The sequence below is a fragment of the Centruroides vittatus genome, unplaced genomic scaffold (assembly GCF_030686945.1).
Source record: "Centruroides vittatus isolate TY-2023 unplaced genomic scaffold, ASM3068694v2 contig_351, whole genome shotgun sequence".
Classification (NCBI taxonomy): Eukaryota; Metazoa; Arthropoda; class Arachnida; order Scorpiones; family Buthidae; genus Centruroides; species Centruroides vittatus.
Genome location: NW_027122174.1, coordinates 1013993 through 1040225, shown reverse-complemented (window position 1 = coordinate 1040225; position 26233 = coordinate 1013993). Strand labels below are relative to the sequence as shown.

The 26233-nt window shown below is 29.6% G+C and overlaps 1 protein-coding gene across 2 annotated transcripts in view; it reads right to left on the bottom strand.

Annotated features, from left to right (window-relative positions):
• LOC136974592 (rab GTPase-activating protein 1-like) overlaps positions 1-21768 on the bottom strand; it is a 134626-nt gene extending 112858 nt beyond the window's left edge. The window contains exons 1-3 of one of the 2 annotated variants that reach the window (XM_067269515.1): positions 21660-21739; positions 19973-20035; positions 3627-3810 (exon numbers count right to left, since the gene is read on the bottom strand). In XM_067269515.1, coding sequence (XP_067125616.1) covers positions 3627-3750 — 124 coding nt within the window. In that variant the 5' untranslated portion in view covers positions 3751-3810; positions 19973-20035; positions 21660-21739. Of the gene's footprint in view, positions 1-3626; positions 3811-19972; positions 20036-21659 lie in introns of both variants that reach the window. The other variant, XM_067269514.1, reaches the window with a different exon arrangement.
• Between the last annotated feature and the right edge of the window lie 4465 nt (positions 21769-26233).

Here is a 26233-nt window from a genome sequence, read left to right as displayed (position 1 = left end):
CTTCTGCAAAAAGGATTTTTGAAAAGTTGCTTCATCTTGTATTTTGGAACAGACTTTCTCTTTTTGAGAATTACTTGACATTCCTTCAGAATCAGCAATAGGTTCATGCAAAATTTTAAACTTTTATTCCAATTTTTCAAGCATTTTCCAACTTTTTCAAAGGCTTTCAGTCATTTTCCTCCTCTTTTTGACCCCTTCCAGTTTTTTCTTTCTACAGGTTACCCCTTGCTCTACTCTAAAAATAATGCTATACACTGTATGCCATGAATTCCTATTACTGAGAGATATTTAACTGTATAAGATTTCCATTTTCACAATTTTCAGTATAAAATCTACCAAATACATTTCTTTGATTGAATTCATTTAATTCTTTCATTTTTAAAGGAACATTATTTACATAAATTTTTTTTATAAATGGAATGAAGAACATTTTAGAAAAATGTATGCTGTCTCAAGTGTGTATGTAATTGTTCAAAATTATTGGAAAATACTATTGAAATTTGTATAGATTTTTAGATACATGCCTATACAATTGAAAAGACGGGAGATGCTAATCAAACAAAGATACTAATATGTAAACATTGGATTTGTTTATTATTGACAACTTATTCCAAAAGATGTAAATGTATAATTGTTCTATAAACCTGATTGGGATAACCTATTTTTTAAAATTAAAATAAGCTGGTCTTATAGTACTTCTGTTTTCTTATCTAAGGCCCACTGCATAACAATTTAAGATTGGAATCTTTAAGTGACTTGGTAAAAACTGCAAAATGTTCATTTATTCACATAATGACCAAGATTAAATAATAGAAGTTTCTATCTTGTTTGAATAGCTTTATTCAAAACTTTTGATTATCTGAGGTAGAATCAGTCCATTCTACCTCATATTACAACTGAGGTTCTACTGTATTGAGTAAATATCAATGTTCTATTTTTGTTCTGCATTCCGTCGCTTCTCTTTTTATCGTCTGAAGAAGAACTATTAAGGTTCAAAAATGTTTACGATATTTATTCATCTTTTGTCCAACACCAGTAACTGGTTCAGGTACGTACTATATTGAGATTAATCAATGGTACTTTTTTCTTGTTTTCATTTATAAACAAACTCAGACTAAAATATTCACTTGAAATTTAAATAATTAAAGTTTAATAATTTGAACAATTTAATAAGTATGGAAATGGTGAAAATTCATTTATGGCACAAAAAAACAATATTTGGTTTAGTTAATTTGCATAAAAATCAATTTTATAATAAATTTGCACATATTTAAATTCATACAAACATGAGCAAACTTTGTAGATTTTATCATTATTTTTGAATTGATTGAAATGCACACTCTTAAATATCTCAACATCATCATAACTATTCATCAAACTTGATAATATTAATCAATTACATCATCCACTGCCATAAATAATCGGGCTATAAACGATTAAAGATTATAAATAAATTTGGCACTTGAGGTAGGCATTAGGCGCCATCTCTTATTAAAATGAATAATTATAATAATTTAAAAGACGGGTCCGGGTAGCGTAACTGGCAATGCGACCGCACGGTAAGCAGGAGTTGCAGGTTTGAGTCCCGCTTTAAGCCAATTCTTTTCTTCCAGTTTAATCTAAATTTATTTAAATTATTATAATAATTAATTTTAATAAGAGATGGTGCCTAACACCTACCTCAAGTGCCAAGTTTATTTATAATCTTTAATCGTTTATAGCCCAATTATTTACGGCAGTGGATGATGTAATTGATTAATATTATCGGGTTTGATGAATAGTTATTACAATATGATACAGTACTTAAATAAAGATTTATTATAAAAAAGCACAGTAGTAGATTTTGGGCAAAAGAGAATATATTCTTTTAAGTTTTATAGCTTTTATAATGACTAAAATTAAGGATTTATCACATCACATTTGGAAAAAAGTTTAAGTAGAAAACAAAAGACCAATGTTTATTGTGATATTTTTAAATGCTAAAATTTGCACCATCCTCTTGCTTTCCAGAAATTCACTGATTAAAAACAAAAGTTTTTGGCTACTTCCAGTGGCCTGCTCAGGTTAAGTGAGAGGAAGCTGTGAAGTTTAGCATAGAAGATAGTTCAAGCTTTAGAATTAACAAGTGCTATTTTTATTTGATTAAAGATGCATTTTGCACTATTACCTCCTCTACAGTTTAATCATGTTCATAAAACACAGTTTTATTTCTTTTATGTTTACAGGTTTAATGGTTACTACAATATATTATAAAAGGGCAATGGCACACTCAAGATTTAATCTTGAGGGGAGCAAAGTTGAATGGATAAAAATAATTTTTTATGTGAACTCAATAAAATTCGCACCTTATGTGATCGATAATTCAGAAGTAATATAGAAATAGAACATGACACAATATAAATAAAAAAATAAAATTTAAGTAAGAAAATATTTTTAGAAAATTACTAGTATTTCTTTTCCTTTTACTTTTGGAATGCCAGGGTTCCTTGGCCCACCCCCTGGGTTCACCACTGTAAGAGGTTATTACAATTATCATTTTTCTCCTTTAAAAATAAGTTTACATATATATTTACATTTTAAAATAAAGATTAGACATCTCACATAAAATGCTTTTCAAAGGTTCAATACATGCTAGATTTATCCAATTATGCCTGAAAATCCATTTGCAATTGGTATGAGCTAAAAGTTTCCTATCTATAAATATAAAATGAAAGGTTTTACTTATGACTGGGTAACTATGAAGTATACAGTCTTTAAAATCTGTAAAGTATGCATGCTTTTTTAAAAGAAAACAAAAAAGGAGGCTTGATACCAGGTTTCTTCAGAGTTTAGCAATGCAGGGAATAAAAAAAAAAGTATCTTTTATGCTCATACACATGTGATTCGCTATGTAAATTTTGTAATTTTCAAATGTTTTTAATTTTGAATATGCTTCCTGTTCTATTCATTAATACCATTCTAGAACCTGAAGATGGCCATTATACATGGTTGAAAACATTCATTTCATTAATAAATGAAATTCTATTTTAATGGATTTAAGATTTTTAAGATTTTTTTAAATATTAATTTTAGTTATAAAAACTCCAAAATCTGGATGTATTATCATGTTTTTTAGTATTTATGTGTTCCTTAAAGCATACTTTTAATTTTCTTCCTGTTTCCCCAATGTAAATATGTTTTGGTTATAGTTATATTCAAAATAATATACTACATTACTTTTCTTCCATTTTTCATTTTCTTTATTTTTTCTTATGAACATTACTCTTTAATTTTAGTTGTTATAAAAACTATAAAAATTAAATAAGAAGAACAAAAAGCAATTTTCTGTAATTTGAAGGAATATGCTGTGTTCATTTATTTTGATTAAAATGGTAAAATAAAAGTTGTAAATAATTTATGAATAAATTTACAAATTTATAATCACTGAGTTAATAATTGAAAGTATTCAAAAGTATTTTTATTAATTGATAATACATCTACGTATGATCTTACAATTTTGGGCATCTGAGAATTGAACAAATAAAATTACTGTATATAACTAGGTTAGAAAATATGCTTTTACAAATAATATTTGAAATGACTCAGTAATTTGTATTTATGAATAAGAATATGAAAAACTAACTAACCTTCCTCAAGTGGACTAGGTGATGAAGTGTACATGCAAGCAGTAAGTGATGAGTCTGCAGTTTCTTCCGAGAGGTTTGAATCTTCATTTCGATTCTTATCTTTTAGTTGAGTTATTTCTTTCATATCTGTAGATTTTTTAAAATTATAGTCATTATATGAATCTTTTCCTGCAACTTCATTATTCTGTAAAAAAATACACATATATTTCATTCTTTAAGCATTTATATAAACAAATTATGCTTTTCTAAATCACTTTTTATAACATGTATTTGTAACATGAAGTAGTTAATCAAATACATTAATAATTTCTTTTAGACTTTCATAAGATCAACACTCTAAAATAATTAATTAGACAAAAGATACTTTAATGCAGTCCTTGCCAACCTGCGGCCTGTCACGTTAAATTGTGTGGCCCTCTGAGCGATATTATATATCTATTAAAACTTTTGTTTCCTGTTATGTGTATACTAAAACAATTAAATAAATGCAAGATGCAGCAAGATTTTAACTCTGACACATATATGTAAATTTTAGGTGTTCAAATATGTCATCTTTGTCAGTTTTTGTTTTTGGTTGGTATATTGATATTTTTTAATCTACATAGAAGTTTGACATGCACAGTCAAATGTTTGATGCTCTAAATTGTTAATATTCGAAATGAAACTTGTTCCAGAGGACAATTTTTGATCTTATTATGCTCTTATCCAAAGCTCTCCAATATTCTGTTTCTCTGTGGTGTTTCTTACAGTTATATTGTTTCATTTGGAAGTATGCCTTCCATCTAAAGTGCTCCTTTAGAGTTTCGTTCAGGCTATGTATGTATGTATGTATGTATGTATGAGGGTTTAGATTTCCAACATGATAGTTTCTGGTGTAAGTTTATAGGCCTTCAGTACAAATTTTGATCTTATTTTTTAAATTGTAATTTGTTTTTCTATCCTGAGGAAGATTGTTTAAAATGACTGAAAACATTAGAAAAATTAAAATCTTACTGAATTTTTAAAGGTATGAGTTATAGTATTGTAGTTTATGATGAATGAAGTTTTGCTGAATAGTACCAGTAAACAGAAATGTAAAATAAAAATAATATTCTTCAAATGAAAAATGCAAGTTGGTGCTTTGTTAGTATAAAAGTAAAAGAAAATGAAGAGATGAAACTGCAGTTTTAGTAATGTCATTCATTAAATCTGTTATATAAATATCCTCTAACCTTATTTTTAATTAAAGCCAAACAATCTACTGAATTATACTGGGCTTTATCAAGACTAACCAAACAATCTATCAGATTAGCCTTAATAGAACCTGATGTGGTGATTCGTGGCGAGGTGTAATATGTTCCGCGAATGGACCGATACAAAATAAACTAATCAGATTTTGCTTTTAACAAGATATGACTTTTATTTTCGCCAGAAAAGAACAAAACAGGTTCTTTGCAGATCCCAACTTTACAAAGTAAAATGTCGTACAGACATTCTGTCTCTTAGTACACAACAATGGACACGTTCAAAACGAAACCCGATAAAGTCCGACGCGTGCAGACCTTAAAACTAAGCTTATCCTACTTATAACTATAAGAGAAGAAAAAGTGAAATTAGGTAGAGGTAGAAATAGGAGAAGAGTGAAAATAGCCGGGATTTTCTTTTCTTTGTATCTCTGCTTTGGTGGGACACAGCTCTTGAGTCCTCCTTGATTATTGTGAACTTTCCGTTCCCTCGGTGAATTTCTCGTTCTTCCGTAGTTCTCTTTAGCTCCCTCTATGATAGCCTCGAAAATTCCCCTCCTTTCTCAGGCCTAACCTTTTTGGCTCATAGTCTTTGTTATTTTTCTTTCTGCTGCTAACCTATGCACCCCGTTCGAGCTCAATCCTTTGTCCACCTTCTCTCTCGGCCGTCCAGTCCAAAAGTGACTCCCCCGCTCTCTTAGAGTCCCCTCAGGGTCTTGCTCTTCTATTGTTTCCATTGTTTACTTCTTCAAAACGGTAATCCCACCCAGAGGGTACAAGAAGTGAAAAGGAAAGTTTTAGAGAATAGATAAGACAAAGAGACAAAGAATTACTAAAACTAACTTATATTACATATAAAATATAACTACGCGAATAACACGGCCAACGGCCACACTGATATAATCCAGTAGATTGTTTGGCTTTAATTAAATTTGATTTAAATTATAATTAAGTAAAATTATAAATAAAAAATTATTTATATCTTCCACGAAAATAATAGTGCAACTTAGAAATTGCACTATTATTTTATGAGAGTATATCAAAATGTACAAAATTATGATAATACATACTCACAGATGTTAAATTATTTTAAAATAACAGATTAGTTACATTTGCCTATATTAATTGTATCAAAATGTGATTTTAAGTACAACAGTTCAGTTCTACTTCCATGCAATAAACTATTGAATAACTTTACTAATAAATTATGCTTAACAGTCTTATTACATTCCAGTTTCCTAATAAAAGAAAACTAAAAAATGAATTATTCTGTTCATTAATGCAAAACTATTGGCATATGAAATTAATTTTATCAAATCCATAATTTGATTCTTACTTCTAATAGAAGAATTTTTATATCAATAACAAATAGAAATTTAAAATACAATTGAATGATTCTTCATAAGATTCATCAAATCTGAGTGTAAAATTCTGAATTGTTGCTACATCAAAAACTTTCAAGCTGAAAACAACAAAAACTGCAATTTAAGAAATCTAGCAGCAAGTTTAAGTTTTTCTACTCTGAGAATTTAAGAAATTTCACCATGGGTTTAACTAGATCTGCAATAAGGTACTGATAGTGAGGAATGGGGTCCAACATAGTCAGATCAAATAATCTACAAAAATTTGATGATCAAAACTGTACTCAAATCCAAAGCACTTATAGCAATAAGCTGAGAATTTGATTACAACATGTAGAGTATTTACTTAAATTCTATGATAAATTTAATTTTTGGATTCTGGAAAAAATTCTACCATGATCAGGGTTGTCAATAAAGGGAAGGGCCTGGAGAAATCTTGAAGCTTTAACCTGCTTTTTATTGGACAATGAACCCAAGGTTGAGTTTTAAGTGCTTTTTATTAATAAAATGAAAACATTACATGTATTTTATTTGTTCAAAAATTTGCTAAAGATGCCTGCTAAGAGATAAAAGGCTCTGGAAAGACTGGCTCTGATGAGAGCTTGTATGGGTCCCCTGGGTTAATGTAAGCTCTTGACAACCCTGATCATAATACATATAGTAATAAAGCAAAATTTGCTTTAAGGATATAAAATAACTTTTAAAAACATTAGTTTTATCCAATATGTAGAAAAAATTATTTCATTTTTGAAATTCTTTTCTAGATTGTTATGTATATAAAAATAAATATATTAATGCAATATTTCAAATAAAATTAACTTAATGTCTTGACCTAAAAATAAGAAGTTAATCCTAAATATAATATTCTTTATTGCATCACACAGAAAGAAAAATAAACTTAATTCAATTTTTTATCAGTTGTTTTAAATTTTAAAAAATTAAGATTACTAAATTTTTTCTTTAATTGCAATCGGTATATTCCTTAACTTTAATTCTTATCATTTTTAGTAAAATCTTTATATCAGTATATTTTAAAATTATCCTAATACTTTATAAAATAAATATTTTATTTTTAAAACTATTATATAAAATCAGTTTGCATCAGACTATAAATTAAGAATTGCAAATTTGTCAAGAGATAAGTAGAGTTTATAGATATCAATAATCTAATATTTAGGCCTACACAAAATCAAATAATTACATCTTATAAAATAATGTTTGTGAAGATATTAAAATGTCAACAGAGTCATCTCTCTTTTTCTTATTTGTACTATATACGTTAGTACACGGAAAATTAATCTCAACTCTTTTCTGACGTACGGAGGCTAGAAATTTCACAGTACTCTAATCTGTTTACTTAAAAACAAACCCGAATAAAATTAAAAACTGTAAGGCAAACAGGTAAATCTTGAGGAGAGAAAAAAAAATTATTATTATTCATATTATATTACCCCAAATGCATTTCGCCGTAAACGGCCTCCTCGGTAGGGCTTTTTCCAAAGAAACTTTGATGCAAGTCATCCAACAGCAACAGAAACATCATCCACATAGTGAATACTTCGCGTACAATCTTTATATCCGATTAAGCTATCCCAACATTCCGCAGTAATCACACCATTATTCAAATTCATTATGCTGGTTTGCATAATGATTGCGTAATGTTCTTTAAATTTTCGCTTAATTACATTTTTTTTCCGGAGTAATATTTTAATATTATTAATATCGATAGAACAATTATTAGCTCAACAATGTAAAAATATTGGAGAAGTGTTAATTTTAAGGCGTATCGAGGCCAGGTGTTCCGACAACCTTACTTGCAGTTTCCTTTTCGTTTCCCCCACGTAAAAATTATGAGTTTCACAGGAACATGGAAGTCTGTAAACCACACCATCTTTTTCCAATAATTCTTTTTTCACATTAGTTCTTGTCACAAGTCCAAATAACCTGTTTTTTTGGATCGGAGCCAAATTAGTTAAATTATTACAAAAAATTTTTTGATATTTTTCGAAAATACCTTTAACGTATGGGAAAGAAACACACTTATCTACAGACTGTTTTTCCTTTTTTACTTGAAATCTGTTTTCTAAATATATATTATACTAATTCTTAAGGAGTCTTTTTGGATAGCCGTTCAATAGATATTTCTTATTTATTTCTTTCATTTCATCTTCTCTTATGCTGGATCTGGTCGTTCTAGAAAAGATCTTACGTATTTCCATTAAGTATATATTTTTCTTTTGGTTAATTGGGCAATAAGATTTAAAATTTTATAACTTTCCTTGCACTACAAGGTTTTTCGTATTTCCAATACTCTAAATGATCGTTGAACCTAATAATTGTTAGGTCTAAGTAGTTAAGCCTGTTAAACTTTTCACTCTTGTGGGTAAACCTAATACATTTGTTAATCTTATTAACTTCTTCTACTATTTTTTCTGGAAACGTTACTTTACTATCATATATAATAAGTATATTAACGTTTCCAGAAAAAATAGTAGAAGAAGTTAATAAGATTAACAAATGTATTAGGTTTACCCACAAGAGTGAAAAGTTTAACAGGCTTAACTACTTAGACCTAACAATTATTAGGTTCAACGATCATTTAGAGTATTGGAAATACGAAAAACCTTGTAGTGCAAGGAAAGTTATAAAATTTTAAATCTTATTGCCCAATTAACCAAAAGAAAAATATATACTTAATGGAAATACGTAAGATCTTTTCTAGAACGACCAGATCCAGCATAAGAGAAGATGAAATGAAAGAAATAAATAAGAAATATCTATTGAACGGCTATCCAAAAAGACTCCTTAAGAATTAGTATAATATATATTTAGAAAACAGATTTCAAGTAAAAAAGGAAAAACAGTCTGTAGATAAGTGTGTTTCTTTCCCATACGTTAAAGGTATTTTCGAAAAATATCAAAAAATTTTTTGTAATAATTTAACTAAATTGGCTCCGATCCAAAAAAACAGGTTATTTGGACTTGTGACAAGAACTAATGTGAAAAAAGAATTATTGGAAAAAGATGGTGTGGTTTACAGACTTCCATGTTCCTGTGAAACTCATAATTTTTACGTGGGGGAAACGAAAAGGAAACTGCAAGTAAGGTTGTCGGAACACCTGGCCTCGATACGCCTTAAAATTAACACTTCTCCAATATTTTTACATTGTTGAGCTAATAATTGTTCTATCGATATTAATAATATTAAAATATTACGCCGGAAAAAAAATGTAATTAAGCGAAAATTTAAAGAACATTACGCAATCATTATGCAAACCAGCATAATGAATTTGAATAATGGTGTGATTACTGCGGAATGTTGGGATAGCTTAATCGGATATAAAGATTGTACGCGAAGTATTCACTATGTGGATGATGTTTCTGTTGCTGTTGGATGACTTGCATCAAAGTTTCTTTGGAAAAAGCCCTACCGAGGAGGCCGTTTACGGCGAAATGCATTTGGGGTAATATAATATGAATAATAATAATTTTTTTTTCTCTCCTCAAGATTTACCTGTTTGCCTTACAGTTTTTAATTTTATTCGGGTTTGTTTTTAAGTAAACAGATTAGAGTACTGTGAAATTTCTAGCCTCCGTACGTCAGAAAAGAGTGGAGATTAATTTTCCGTGTACTAACGTATATAGTAAAAATAAGAAAAAGAATGATTTTATCTGACTCCATCGGTTTTAAGATAAAAATTCCTTCAAAAAAACTCTTATCTTTTACATTATGTTATTAAGAGTCATCTCTGTTGACATCTTAATATCTTCAGCAGATTAACCAGTTGAATAAAAAAATTTAATTAAAATATCAAACTTACATCGGCATTAGAAAGATAAAATGTATAAAAGTTATTGGCTAAGATATAATATGAAAAAATCTAAAACAAAGTGAAATGGATTACAAACTTAGATGTTGCAAATATATTGAAAAAACTTTAAATAAAAGGATAACATTTGTGTTAGTTGTAAAATATAACGAATAAAAATATCAGCATATATAGTGCAGTGCAGTGCAAAGGTAAAGAAAGCTGAACTAAAAAATAGCACAAAATATCGAAATGTGGACATAAGATAATGATTATAAAGCAGCATTATTTTGACTAAAATACAAAACTGATAGCAATAAATCCAAAAAATTCCATTAAAATAATTGAAAAAATTGATATTACCTACAAATGAAAGAAATTAACTTTAAAAGAAAAATAAATGTAATAATAGTACCTGTGAGTTCGATTCATATCAAAGGAAACTGAAAGACAAAAATAAAATGACAGACAGATAAGAAGTTCACTTTGAAAAAGTTTTTCATGCTTTATTTATAGTTCTTCTAATAAGTAGTTTAAAAAAAATCCTTTCATTCCCAAAAATATTAAGGAAAAAAATTTAATATTGAATTTTAATAGTTTGCTCAAAACAAACAAACAAAGAAAATTATAGAATTCTTCAATGAAAACAAAATAGTTGATTAGAACTGATAAACAATTTAGCAAATATCATTGGCAAGTTTATCCAAAACAGCTTATGTATTGATTGAAGTCATATATTGACTGTTTCTGATTGCATAATGTTCTCTGAAAACGAAAATAATCATACTAAAAATATTAAAATAAGTTCTTTTAGCACCTTTTACATTTAAGTTCTTAATATGTATATTGCTATATACTACAACAATTTGATACTTTAACAATTTCCAAATGATCTGTTGGATTTTATTGAACTATACTTTCAGGCTACTTAATGATCAAAATCAAAGCAATTTGTCTAGAGGAATTCATTAGGCTGCTATCTCTTGATAGTAGAACTTGATTATCTGAAACAGCTAAAAACAAAACCTAGAATGTAAAAGCATTACACACAGACACCAAACTCACCATGTAACATAAAATTACTACATCATCTAATTAGAAAATTCTTGAGAATTCCATAATCCTGCATCTGCAGCTGTGTAGGAAGGTTACTGATAATTCAATGATCCAAACTTAGTTAAATTATGTATGTAATTAACCAAAATAAACATAATTAAACTAAAAGTTTTGGATCATTGAATTACCAGCAGTATTCCTACACATCTGCAGATGCAGGATTATGGAATTCTCAAGAATTTTCTAATTGGAATATATCTGGTGATCCTAACAAGAAAGAATATGCTACATCTATCATCTATTGATTGTAGCACCATGAATTCACGGTGCTACAATATAACATTAATTGTACCAAAATCACAAAAAAAACATGTTTCTGAATTATCTGAAATTTTGCTTATCCAAAAGATACTTGGTCCCATCAAGTTTCCAATGTAATTAGAAATAAATTAAGTTTTAAATTTAATTTAGATTATTCAAGAAGAGGAGAATCAATCTGGAGTGAGCCTTAAACCCATAACTCCTGCTTGCCATGTAGTTATGTTGCCAGTTATCCAGACCTGATTTTTTCTTCCAGAGCTATTAATGTAATAAAAACATTTTTGAGTGGTTTTTTTTAACCCAGTTATAGTACCCGGACCCTGCTTCATTTGTCAATTACATATATTGCTATATGTAGTGAAAAACATTCCTCTTCAACTGCCTATGCTTATTAGGGGCTTGAAGATATGCTATGCTATCTTCAAGCCATTATATCTCAATAAACATATGTTTAGAGCAACATGCAAGTTTGTTTATCTTTAAACATATCCAAATAAAATAAGATTTGCCAAAATAACTATGAGAAAATTTTGCCTTTACTATTTGATAGGGTAACTATTGATATTTTATAGTTTGTTAAATACAAACCACATTGGTACAAAATGCTGATTTTTAAGTCCTTCAACAACTTTGTATTAATGTATTTGACTGTATTAACATAATTTTTCAAAAAATAATCTTTGGTAAAAGTTTACTTTCATAATATATTTTCTAAAATGATCATGACAACAAATATAGATTATATAAACTAGTCAATCTTGTAGAAACAAGTCATTAAATTGTCTTGTTACAAAAACTACACACAAAGAATGAAATTAGTATAAGCTAATTCTTTTTCTAGAAATTATGAAATAACAAACCAAAAGTAAAAAATTTTACTATTGTATTTTCATGTTTATAACTTATGGTAGCATATAATGTGTAATGGCATATATTTCACAGATCTTTACATAACTTATGCCTATGGAAGTTAGCCATTGCACCATATGTGTGAGTTTGTAACTAATTTTAAATTAATTTATGACCCATCACATTGCAAAACCCATATCTCTGGTCAAAATGTATTTCAAACACAGATATCCCATGAGTTATATGCACAAAGATATGGTACTCAAAGATGATTAAGATTAGCCAAATGGAATAAATCTGTTAAATAGTTAGCAATGATTATATGCTAAAAATTAATTCAGAATTTCTAAAATAAAAATAAATCAACAGGATTAATCATATTGGAAGTTCCTTACAAAAAAGGGAAAGAAATGTAATTAAATCTTTAAAAAATAAATATTAAAATTATATTTTAATGGTTTCTAGTTAAAATAAGAAGGAAAAACATGATATAATAAATTGCTGATGTATCAAAATATAAATATAAAATCATTAAAAAAATAATTTCTTTTAATCAAATAAAATTATAAATTAGTTTTAAAAAGTAATTTTCATTTTAATTTAATATTTAATTCTCAAAATAGCCATACACTTGTAACATAAAGATATCAACTTGTTCATATTATTTATTAATTTATAAAACTTAAATTGTACCCTTTAGCTTTTTACAGTTTATAATAGTCAATAAATGAAACGAAGTAATGTAATAGAACATATGACTGTTAACAAATAGAGAATAAATTCATTTAGTTTCTATTCAAAACTGATTTCAACATGAAAGGTCAGGAGCAGTTAAGAAGATAAAAAGAATTCCATATATATAAGACATCTAAAAAATACAATAGTATGCTTAAGATATTAACAAATTTTAAAAAGATGAATACTAAAAATATATTACAGGATTCATCAATGATATTTAAAATTTTATCTTGAAGCATATAGTTTTGCTTTGAAAAATTAATAAAATTATTAAATTATTGTAATAGAATTAATTGCTTAATAAATACATATAACTAATGAATAATTAACAAATTTTCTACAAAACTTTATAATAATAAAATCATTTTTTTTCTTTTGTATTTTGTATATTTAAGTAAATTTAGCATAGTTTTTAATATAAATATAAACATCCCAGAACCCAACATATTAATAATCATCCAACTATCAGTCAAATTGATCAGGCTAATTTGTAGCATAATTTCTGCACAATTAATTTGGCTGATGGTTAGATGGTTAGTTTTAAATTATATAAAATAATAAATTTTAATAGTACTGTATAACATTATATACAACATCACAACAAAAACCTTTTAACAGTGTTGTATTACTCACTACAATGTTAATAGTAGAAGACATTTATTTTGTGTTATAATATTATATTTTAAAGAAAAAAGATTCTAAAAAAATCCAGGATAAAATATATTTTTAAAACATTGTAAAAAATACAATAAAGACTTATACAAATAAAAATATTTGTGTGTTCTTCCTTGTCATTCTTTTCACAATCACAGGAAACATGATCTACATTTTTTAGAATTTTATGGAAAATATCCAAAGTCACAGAACTTTTACTCGATTTGCATAGTTACAAGCAGGGAAGTAGCCTATAAGGAAAGGTTAGCTCTGCCAATGTGGTCATGTTTCTGTGATTGTGAAAAGGATGACAAGTAAGACCACAAGAATATTTTTATTTGTATGTCTTTATTATTTGTATTTTTTACAATATGTTTTGAAAAATTATATTTTTATTTCAATTCAAAATCATTTTTATCATTATTTCAATAATTTTAAAGGTGTTTATAAAACAAATTATAATATAAAAACTTCTTGATTAACTATTTGCACAACTATTAATAAAAAAAATTACAATAATTTAAATCAATGATAATTAAATATATTAATAGAAAGATCTTTGATTTCTTTTTAATTATAATGAAATAGAAAATGATTTAAATCAGAGATTAGCAATGCAGCACCTGTGGTACATTTCAGATGCACCCTCTAGAACAGGGGTCCCCAACCCTATGCCCGCGGGCACCATAGCGCCCGCCGATCGTTTTGTGTGCGCCCGCCGCTGTGCGACCACAATAAAAATAAAAATATTTCAGTTTTCAATAAAATGCTATGTAAAAGTTTTTTCATTTTTAATGATTAACCACACAAAAGTAGAAATGGCATCCAACACAGATAAAAGCACAAAGCGAAATGCGACCGATCTCTTTTTCCTCTCGCGCCAAATCTTCGCCAACCAAATTTCCCATACCTAAAATGAAATGAATCGGCCCGTTTCTATGGTTGCCGTGACAACGCAGACATTTGTCTGGAGCTCATCCAGCGTTGCCATATTTGGCCACTTTGCGCCAAATTTGGCTACCCTTTTTTTAGTTTGGCGTAAAAAATATCATTTGGCGCATTGGCTACTTTTTGGGTTACATAAATTTGACATGGCTACATTTTTGGCTACATATTATTTATAAATATATTACTTGAATAAAAATCACTTTAAAATGGTGTTTTGTCGTTTTTGATTAATTACAGACCCACATAAAACAAATATTTGTTTTATTATGTTTTTCAAATTATGCTTTTTTTTCAAATACATTTTTGTTTGTCTCCTTTATAATAAATGAATATATCTATTTTTAAGTAAAAATTGAAAGTGTCTGTAGAAGTAATTTTTTTAAATATCCTTTTTTGTGACAAAGTTTTAATACTTATTATTATAATCTAGACATGTTAATCCTTAAATAATAAAAGTAGAACAAAAATAATAATAATTTTCCTATTCCAAAGAACTTCTCAAACCACAGTTATTTAATTTGAAAGTTGACTGACATTTCTTTATTAAACTAATATGTGCATTTTGCATATATCATGACCCTTCATCAATTTGGTTTTAGGTTTTTCTGTTTTAAAAGATATTTTAAGCAATTTTAACTTTTCCCTTTTTAAACTTTCCCCCCCCGTAGGCACTAAGGCCTTTTTAAGCAAGCCCATTATGTATTCGGCCACCATACAATTGGGCGGCCAGGTGATGAGGGACAGAGCCCGACATATCCGCTTGGACCATCCCGAAAAATTCCTGGGGATTTTTCAACCCGATCGGATTCGATCCCGGGTCTCTCCAGAGGGGTAGGCTGGAGGGGTAGAGATAGAAATTTTGGATCTTCAGAACGACATTATCCTAAAATCCATTTTATCAGATGAGAATTTCTGGAATATAGTTGAAAGAAACAAATTTCCATTTTTGAAAAAAGCAGCATATAAAATAAAATCGTTTTCGGTTCCACATACTTGTGTGAATCATTGTTTTCGACAATGAACATTATAAAATCAAAGTACAGATCACGACTTACAGATGAACACCTTGACGATTGCTTACGAGCAGGAATAACAACATACTCTTCTAATTACAAAGCTATGGCCAATGAAATGCAATGCCAAAAATCACATTGACTTTGAGATTTATATTTTTTTATAAAGAATTTTTATACTTTGTAGATTTTGTATGCATTGTTTAGTAATTACTTGTTTTATAAAAATTATTGTTAATATTCTTGTGTATGTTAAATTACATTTTTGGAATTAAATGTTTTTTGTATATCATGTGTATGTATTATTAACTATGTCCAATTCTAAATTCACCTTGAAAAAATAAATGGTGCCCGCCGTCCGACCGGTATTCTAAAATGTGCTCTTAGGTACAAAAAGGTTGGGGACCCCTGCTCTAGAACCATAGTCATGCAAGTGCAGATATATATACTTATAATTTTATTTAATTTGATTTTGTGTTATTTTATGTAGGTACTTTTAATTTTCATTTTTTTATGAATGAATCTATGAGCACTAGGTTTTTGACTCAACAAAAAAACAAATCACCAATTTCATTTTTTAGTTATTATATGCATGTATAATCTTTATTTTGTATAAATATACATATTTCAAAACAATTATTTTGTTTGTTTATTACAACATAGTTTAATTTTTGAAAAAAAAAAATCACAATGTGCTCTCAATGGTTTTTAAAATTTTCATTGCACCCCTACTAACAAAAAGGTTGCAGACCCTCAATTTAAACTGTCAATTCCAAACTAAACTGTAACTATAAAATTTAAAAATTAATTGTGGGTAAAGAGTTTTTTAAATTTATATACTGTATAAAAAATATTTTAAAATTATGATTTTAAAAGTTTAGATGTCAGAGTTTCAGCATCAATCAAGTAATTATTTTTATTTCAGAAAAGATTTTAAATAATCTTCACTCTAATTTGATTTCTAGGAAAATTAAGTTATGTAACTATTTATAAAATAAAATATAGCATATAAATATCAAATACATTTTTATCATTTCCAATAATTAAAATAATAAGTATCAAATGTTTTCTACAAAGGATCCAACAAAAAGAAATAAACATAATGTTTGTTAATAAAATGTCTCCAAAGAATTTTATATTTTATAAATTATAACTATATATAATTACCATGTGATGATAAATAATGATATTCATAGTTTCTGTTATGCTTTCAACATGATTCACACACCACTTCTCTTAAATAATCAATTGTATGTAGTCATAAAAATAAAACAAACTGAACTAATTTTAAATCATTTTTTACAAAATTAACTTAAATTAATATTATAAAAAGTAAAATGAAATAATGACAATGATGATGAAAAAATTAAGAATTATATATTATTATAGAAATACATATTTATATGTTTAAAAATATATAATGCAACAGTTTGTACATTCAACTATAGTAAAAGTTACTTACTTACAGACAGTAATGTTTAATAATTATGATAATTAATGTATGGTATCATATATATTATCATGGACATTCATAAAACTTATGGACATAAATAACAAATTCTGATTCCATAGTAGAGAATCTATGATCTCTCAGTATCAGTTTCCCAGTATGTCCTCCTTTCCTGTCTCTGCTGTGAGCAGCCATGCATATCATATACTTTGCACATATAATTTTGCTGCAATTTTAAAAAATTGTAGACCTATAAATTCCCACTGTCGTCTGTCCATCCATCCATCTTTCCTTAATCTCAAGAACAGAGTTAGATAGACGAATGACAAGACCAGATATGGAAACCTTAGGGGCAGGAGGCCCTAATTAACTATATACAACTTATATATAACTTCCAATGCAAACCGGATGTTGTGTTATTTCAATTCAAAAATTTTACTCCAAAAGGAGTTAACAGATGACCAACACGACTCTATTGTTAAAGGAAAGTATGATGTACAGGGGCGAGCCACTACTAATCTGAGGTGGAGAGTATATATTTTAAATTAAATAAATTTAAAATATGATAAAAAATCGCAGCCAGGCTTTGTGACGATATCACGATAAATAACTGTTCTTTACACTCCGAAACCGTGTTTTGTAATTTCTTTGGCTTCTTTGGCGATAAATAACTGCTCATACATATTTATGTTATGTACAGTACATCATGTATACATAATGACTACTATATATATATATATATATGTTACAGTCAAAACCCGTTTTTAGTTAGAACACATTTTAACTAGTTGAAACTAGTTTATACTGGATGTCTTTGTTAAAACCCATTTTGTCTAGTTAAAACTAGTTTTAACTCAAATTCATTTTTGACTAGCAGTAATCTCGCGTTTCTTTATGCAGTGCTCAAGAAGCACTTTACAGCGAACACACTGAAACTGGTTTCTAATTGGCCAATATTGCTCGTGACATCATTTCGCTACACTCTCGCTGCATAAAGAAACGCAGCCTAAATTCTAGTTTTAACTACACAAAACGAGTTTTAACAAAGACATCCAGTATAAACTAGTTTCAACTAGTTAAAACGCATCCTAACTAAAAACTGGTTTTGACTGCAACATATAGAGTGATTCGGGGTAAGATGGTAAGCGGGGAAGATGCCTACTTTTTGATATTTTCAAACGGTGACGTCAGATATTGTCACGTGTTTGTATGATGAATTGTTGGGCCAATATCGAGTGCGGAAAGCTGTAGTTGGCTACCGTTACCTCATTTTCTACATCTGAGAAGAATAAAAGCAAGATAAAAATGAATTTTTGTTGTGAAATGTTTCTAGAATCATTTTAAAACTAAAAGTTAAAATAGAATTTATTAAAAATTGCAAAAAACAATTAATGTGTGATGTAGTTACGGTTCTAAAGTTTCCATTGTGAGCTACCGCCGATCCCGATCAGACACGCTAGAACACATGACTCCGCTAGGCATCTTACTCCGACAAATGGGAACGATGCCACATTTTTCTTGGGGTAACATGCCTATTTTTTGTTAATTAAATTCCAATATGCCTATTTTTAATAAATTTTTGTTTTCTCGTTTTATTGCAGGATATGCATAGAAATTATATAAGCACTTCTCAAAAAGGTTTTTGGACTGAAAAAAGCTTTCGCTAGCTATAGAACACGTTAGAACGGGCAGAAACTTAACAATACTTATATTGCACTGTTATACTTACTATGAAGTACTTTGTACTACGTATGCAATAAATTAAATTTGGTTAAGATATTCAAAAATTAATTTTATGCAATTATATTTGTTATCTTACCCTAATAGCATTTGGCATCTCACCCGGATACTTGGAGTGAGATGCCTAAAATGCCAGACAGTAAAAAAGTCATCATTGCAAACACAATATACAATTATTTTTTATATACTCCAAAGTTTTATTTGAAAAACATGCTCAAGAATATGATATTTTCGTTACAGGCATCCAAAACCCAAATTATTGCTATAATTTCCTTCATAAGCAAAATGTTAGGCATCTTCCCCCGAATCACTATACATAACTTTATTTATTTCCCCCAAACATATTTATGTAGCTAAAATTAGTTTTATCTGAAATCAAAACATGTACAGCAGTAAATTAACTAGACAAAACCCATTTTGTCTAGTTAAAACTAGAATTTACTGCTAGTCAAAAATGAATTTGAGTTAAAACTAGTTTTAACTAGGCATAACGTGTTTTAACAAAGACATCCAGTATAAACTAGTTTAAACTTGTTAAAACGCATTCTAACTAAAAACGGGTTTTGACTGTAACATATATATATATATATATATATATAATAATTATAAAAATTTTTTATAATTAAAAACATGAAATTTCAATTTTTAAAATTTGTGTAAAGTTTTACTAATTTATACCTATAGTTGTGACAACAGTTCTGACAGAAATACAGCTACAAAAAGGATTAACACTCCACCATTCAGCAGTTGGTCTATAAATAATTTTAAGAACTTTTTGAACAGTGTGTGGACTAATTTTTTATAGTTCTAAATTTTTACAATCAAAGTAAACTCAAAAGCACTCTCACATGTATATAAATGGTTTTTGACAAATTAAGAATATGTAAGAATATTAATTTATATATAAATGCATAAGCTACAATTTCAACATAATGTTTTCCCTGTTAAATGTTAATGCTTTGTATATTAAAAAAAGTCAAGTATTTGTTATTTTATACTTGAAAATATTAGTAAGAAATAATAATATTTGCATATACTATGTTGAGATGAAAGAACAGAAAGAGGAGTTTGGTCTTTGGTTCAATCTTTAAACATAAAAAAGTATGAATACTATTTCCTAAAACATTTTCATTTTCAGTTCACACTGAAATGTCATGTTCAGGAACATACAAAATATGACTTACATTTCCTTTATGGCAGTTTTCCAGTGATATCTATTCATTCACTTAGTATTCAAATTTCTTGATCTATCCCAGTACAATTGTTTAAAAAAAAATAAATTTGAAATTCTTAGAATATAAATAATTGTTTTGACAATGAACTAAGAGATTTTAAATGTTAAGTAAACAATAGATGAGAAAATTAAAGCAATTATATGTCAAATTTCAGAAACATATTTTAAAGTTAAGAATAAAACATCTTAAAAATTAGTAAGAACTGCATTTACTACAAAATTTAAATCTACAACCAATTAAATTTTAAAATTGTAAAATTTGAACAAATAAATAGTTTTTGACTTTTGTTTCACAAACATATCAAGAATTGATTATCACTTTTTAATTTGACATATCTATGTATTTCAAAGACAAATGATTTGCATTTAAGTAACTAGAAATGTGTAAACTCTTCACTCCAAAGCATAGAAGAAAGAACAAAGTTTGTACAGTCGAGTTCATTCCATATCAAACCACTATTTGATAGGGAACGAACGAGCCATTCCTTCTCCCAATAGGAATTTTTGCCTTCCTTTGCACGGGAATTGTATATAAAATTTATTTTTCCCGCCACATTGTAAACCAGTGGGTGCTCACACAACAACGTTTCTGTTGGTAAACATTCACCTAGGTAGCCCCGACGGCGGCACCTCCGTCGATGCTGTCGTTTTCACTACTTCTTTAGGAAAATCGACATTTTATTTCTTATTTTTTACACAAATCACACCACTGCCACAACTGTCGACCCTTGGCACAATATTCATTTCCGAAGGTCGTCGGTCTACCACTATCCTACGCTTAGAACGTAGACGTGCACCCGAGTGCCGGCTATGGCTCATACCTCGGCGCCCAAGTGGGGACGAGCCCACACTCCCCTAAAACTATATAACAGGCATGGGCAAATGCGGCTCTTTTTGAGTTACATGCGGCTCTTGCTGAAAGTGCTAATTTCTGTTTATTATTATTATTTTTACAATTTCACTTTTATAATTTTATGAAAATATATTTATTAAAAAAATTCAATATTTGTTTTATATTATATTTATATTATATAATAAAATCGCGCACCTTATCGTACTATCCGTCACGACAGTACAGAACTGCGGCTCCCATGGATTTTGCAAAACCTACATTTCGGCTCTCGCTGAAGTCTTGCTTGCCCACCCCTGCTATATAACATCAAGTGCTCCACTGGAAGCCAGCACAGTCATGTGGGCTAAATTGTTAAAAATGATACCGCCATTGAGGCTACCTAGGTGAACACCTACCTTTCTGTTCCTTCTCAATTTCTGACCAGGTTACCACTGGTGCTTCCTTTCTGCATTTAATCTGTCTTTTTCCCTTCTCACTTCAATTCTAGCCTGAACCTGTGACTAGACTTCTGTCTTTATTTAATATCAATACCCACACACATACTTCTCCTACATTCTACATCTAGGATACTCATATCAAGTGAATGAGAAAAGTGCAATCACCATGAAAACATATTTTTAAAGAAAAAACATCAGAACAAACTTGATTAAGTTGTTGCTGTATGTTAAAAAAAAAAGAAAAAAAATGTATAACGACATTCTACCTTAAATATTTCTGTGTATATTATTTTAAAATTATATATATAATTTTTCAATTAATTTTTTCTTATATAGAAAGTACTTACTGAAGTTGATTTCATCATTTAGAGGGAAAAAAAATGCTCGAAAGAAAACATGCAAAACAGACGACTGTCTTTCGGTTTGCGGAAGGAACAGTCACGCCCCCTCGATTTCTTTAATAGCGTCACTCAAAAATACTAATAAAAATGTCAAAATTATTGTCTTAGAAAAAAATGGCGTGCGTTTCAGTTTAATACTTTTTATATAGACAGGTAATTTTGACTATCAAAATAATGTAATAAAATATGTTGGTTCTTTTATTTTTGTTGATGTAGATAAATCCGTGTATTTTTCTTTAAAGTATTTTGTGTATATTTACTAATGAACGCTACCGACTAATCTCTAAAACAAATAAAATGAGGTATAACACATTTATGTAATATCAAGCTCGTTTCGAGTTATTACTTTTACTTTCACTTTGCCACACCGTAGCCGTTATTCTTTTTCAAGCGTCCAAAACAAAATACAAATACACCGTAACAAACGTACAAAAAGAACAATTAACATACAAAACTAAACATAATTCAAGCCCTTGAGGGTATCTAATTTTTTGTAGGATTTCAAATCTTTATGTTCTACTTTTAGAGCGTTCAAATTATATATGATTTGGTAGATCGGCGAGGTTCGGCTGGAACAGTGTTTGGATGTTAGGCCACGAACACACATGCGTAAAATTGTGTGGCAGAAAACTGAATCAGAAATCAGCTTTCAGTTCAGTTTCTGTTTTACGCTTTTAAAGGCCAGGAACACACATGCGTAAAATTTGGCGTAAAATCTAGAGTAAAACAGAAAGCGTAAAAATTTTTCTGAAATTTTGGCTGAAACAATACTGAAAATAGAGTAGAGCGTGTCTCTACTTTTTACGCCGTAAAATTTTTACGCCAAAATTCCTCCAATAAAGAGAAGTCTTTTCTGTGACGTCAAAGTAGACACGTGCTTTTTATTCTAACAATGGCGGCAATGAGGGTTAACCCTACAATTGCGACGGTCTCGAAAAACCAAAAAATAAATGAAATAGAGGAGTTTATTGAATCCATTCGACCACATCAGTGTCATGTATAAATAACGTGACCAGACGTCCCGTTTTGAACGGGACTGTCCCTTTTTAGAGTTACGAGTCCCGGTGTCCCCGAAATGAACTCTGGGACGCAAAATTGTCCCGTTTTCTGAAACCGCGCGAAAATTTGAGTAGTCGAGCCGACCGGACGGCCGTCGCGCCGGACGCGATCGGTGTGCGAGAGCAAACCGCGTCGTCGGTTGACGCGACGATAGCGGAGAGTGGCGAAGACGTCATCGCTCGCGCTTTGTTGACTAATTGTTTGGCAGATTTTTCGTTCGCCCACTTCTCGATACTTGTTTTGTTGTTGTTTGATGCTCGTCTACCTAGTAAATAACTTAAACTTCTTTTGTTTTGGAATCATAAGTTAAAATGCCGAAACGCAAGTGTACGTTCAATGTTAACTTACAAGCAAAATATCCGTTTATCAAGCAAATAAATACTCCCTCAGATGTCAGATGTGAAAAGTGTCGTACAGAATTTAGCGTTTCCCATGGTGGTGCCAGTGATATTGAACAGCATTTAAAGTCTGAAAAATATAAAATTGCCGATCGTACCGCCGCTTCGAGTTCTTCGATGTTAACCTTTTTCAAGAAATCGGACGCCCCAACTTTAAAGGATTTGGATATCGCCGCGGCAGAAGGCGTCTGGGCTTATCACACAATACAAGAAAACCACAGTTTTCGCTCTAATGATTGTGTGTCGAAATTAATTCAATCATGTTTTGATCCCAAATTTACATGCGCGCGTACGAAATCAGAAGCTATTGTAGTAAATGTTTTGACGCCTACAGCAATGAAAGAATTAAAAGATGATCTTGATAAGTCCAATTGTATTACAATACTAAACGACGCTTCAAACCACGGTAAGAAGAAAATATACCCTATTCCAGTGCGCTTTTTTCAACCTTACGTAGGTGCGCAAGTAAAAATTTTAGATCTCCAAGACCAACCGGGTGAGACTTCTGACATCATTGTCGATTATTTAAACCAAGTGTTGACAGATAATAATTTGACAGCAAAAGTCGTGGCATTTTGCGGAGACAATGCCAACGTCAATTTCGGAGGTGCGGCTAGGCGAGGAACTAACAATGTGTTAACGAAATTGCAATCATCACTGAAAAAGCCATTGATAGGTATTAGATGTGGAGCCCATGGAATTCACAATGCAATAAAATCTGCTGCAGACAGGTTACCCTTATATTACGAAAGCATTATTGTGAAGATATATTCATTTTTTTATGTTTACACGATTCGAGTTGAAGCTCTAAAGGAGTTTTGCGCAGAAACTGAAACGGAATATCAACAAATGCTCGGCTATAGCAAAACTAGATGGCTCGCTCTTATGCCTGCCTTGGAAAGGGTTTTAAAAATGTATCAGCCATTAAAAAACTACTTTTTGAGTATTGAAAAATGTCCCCTGTTACTAAAAAACTTTTTTGAAGATCCCGCATCCGAATTGTGGCTTTATTTTTTACACGCTGTCAGCAAGTTTTCATCAAGCTGAATTGAAACTGGAAGGTCAGACTGTATCGGCAATTGAAGCTGCAAAAGAAATCAATCAACTAAAAGACAATTTGACTCAGAAACGGACCAATCAGTTTCTTCCATTTATGGTCCGTCAATTAATAGTGAAATCGAAATATAATGTTACTGACATAGATGAAGAGTTTGTGAAATGGGCGGCTACAGAATTTTATCAAACAAGCCGTGAATATCTGGAGCAGTGGACTTGCTTTCTTACCAAAGAAATGGAGATATTTTATTGGGCAGATTTAGAAAAGGTCCCCGCATGGGAAGACGTTCAAAAATCTCTGGATGTATTAATTGAAAAGGAATATATTGACTGTAATAAAGATGCAGAAGTTTTTGACGAATTTTCGTTAATTTGTATACTACATTACATCGCAGAAAGTAACCGAATGGAATAATCTAAATGTTTCCACGGAAACTCGTTGGGTGGAAGTATTCAAACACTTTCGAGCCAACAATCTTCGGCATGAAAACTTTTCTATTTTAATTGAATATATTTTATGTTTGCCTGCTACAAATGCTCCAGTAGAAAGAGTATTTTCTATGATGAACAAATTGTGGCCATCTGAGAAGACCCAGTTACAAATTTCAGTTCTAAAGGCGATGTTGATAATTAAGGTGAATATAAAAAAAACGTGCCAAGAGTTTCATTCTTACTTAAAATCATCACCAGCTATATTAAAGCAAATTTGTTCCTCTGATAAATATAAATACAACTAAACGTTTCGGGTATATATATTTTTTAATTCGTAACTTTTAAGCTAACTGACTTTTTCTGAATAAATAACTTTAAAAAAGTGTTTTTTTATTGACTACCTGTTAATTAACCTAAATAAACCAATGTCCCGTTTTGAGTCAAAAAATAAATGGTCACGTTATGTATAAAGCCACTGTATTTAAACAACGTTTATGGATGGCTATAGGTGCAAAATTTCAAACAACAGGTAGGTCTAGTAGAATTGATTTATAGGCTTAGTATTTAGATTACACGCACGTTCTTTATTTGAATTCGGAATACAAGTGTATTAATTTAAATTTTCTATATTATAGCAGAGGAAGCGGAAAAAAATGGAAGGTACAAAGGAATAGATATATGACAAGAAAAAATTAATAAAATTAGCACTGTTGGTGGCAATGGTGTTTCCTATTCGGTCAGAATTTTTACGTATGTGTGTTCTGGCATAAAAGCGTAAAACAGAAACTGAACTGAAAGCTGATTTCTGATTCAGTTTTCTGCCACACAATTTTAAACCGTGTGTGCCGCCAAATTTGATAAATTATTAAAAGTGTATCGTGACGAAAAAAAGGTTGAGAATCACTGCTCTATAGCATTGTAGTATTGTACCAGTTTTTCAACATTGACGTTCCTGATATTAATATGAAATATATTGTTCTATCGCGGACAGATCTGGATAGGAACAATAGAGATGATGTCCATACCACTTGACATTTTACTTATTAAAAAAAATTACATCTCGAGATTTGGTCCTTATGTTCTAATAAGATGATGGGATGGAAGAGTGTTAAATATGTTATTATTTAATGCTGAAAACACTGCATATAAGCAAGGACTAATTTGGCACAAGGCAAGCAAGGTACTTGCCCGGGGCCCGTAATAGGTTCTAAACGTGCCATTGTTTCATTAGTATTGCGAATTACTATATTATTAGCGCCATATTCAAGGGTTAATAATTAAGAATGACATTACCTACTGCTCCGACATCTAACAACATCACTGAGAATTAGATAATGTTTGATATATGCGCATTAGATCTGTTCGGTGAAGTTCAGAATAAAGCAGTGTTCGTTGAGAAAAATATAATGTTTATTGCTGCATAATTTTATTGTAGCCCCAAAAATACAATGCAAGTAAGATATTCAAATGGAAAAATAAAAATACACATTACAACTAAATTAATATTTTTGCAGAATCGAAAATCAGAAAAAGAATTGTATGATTTTTTTAAAATTCTTTGATTGATATTTTGAC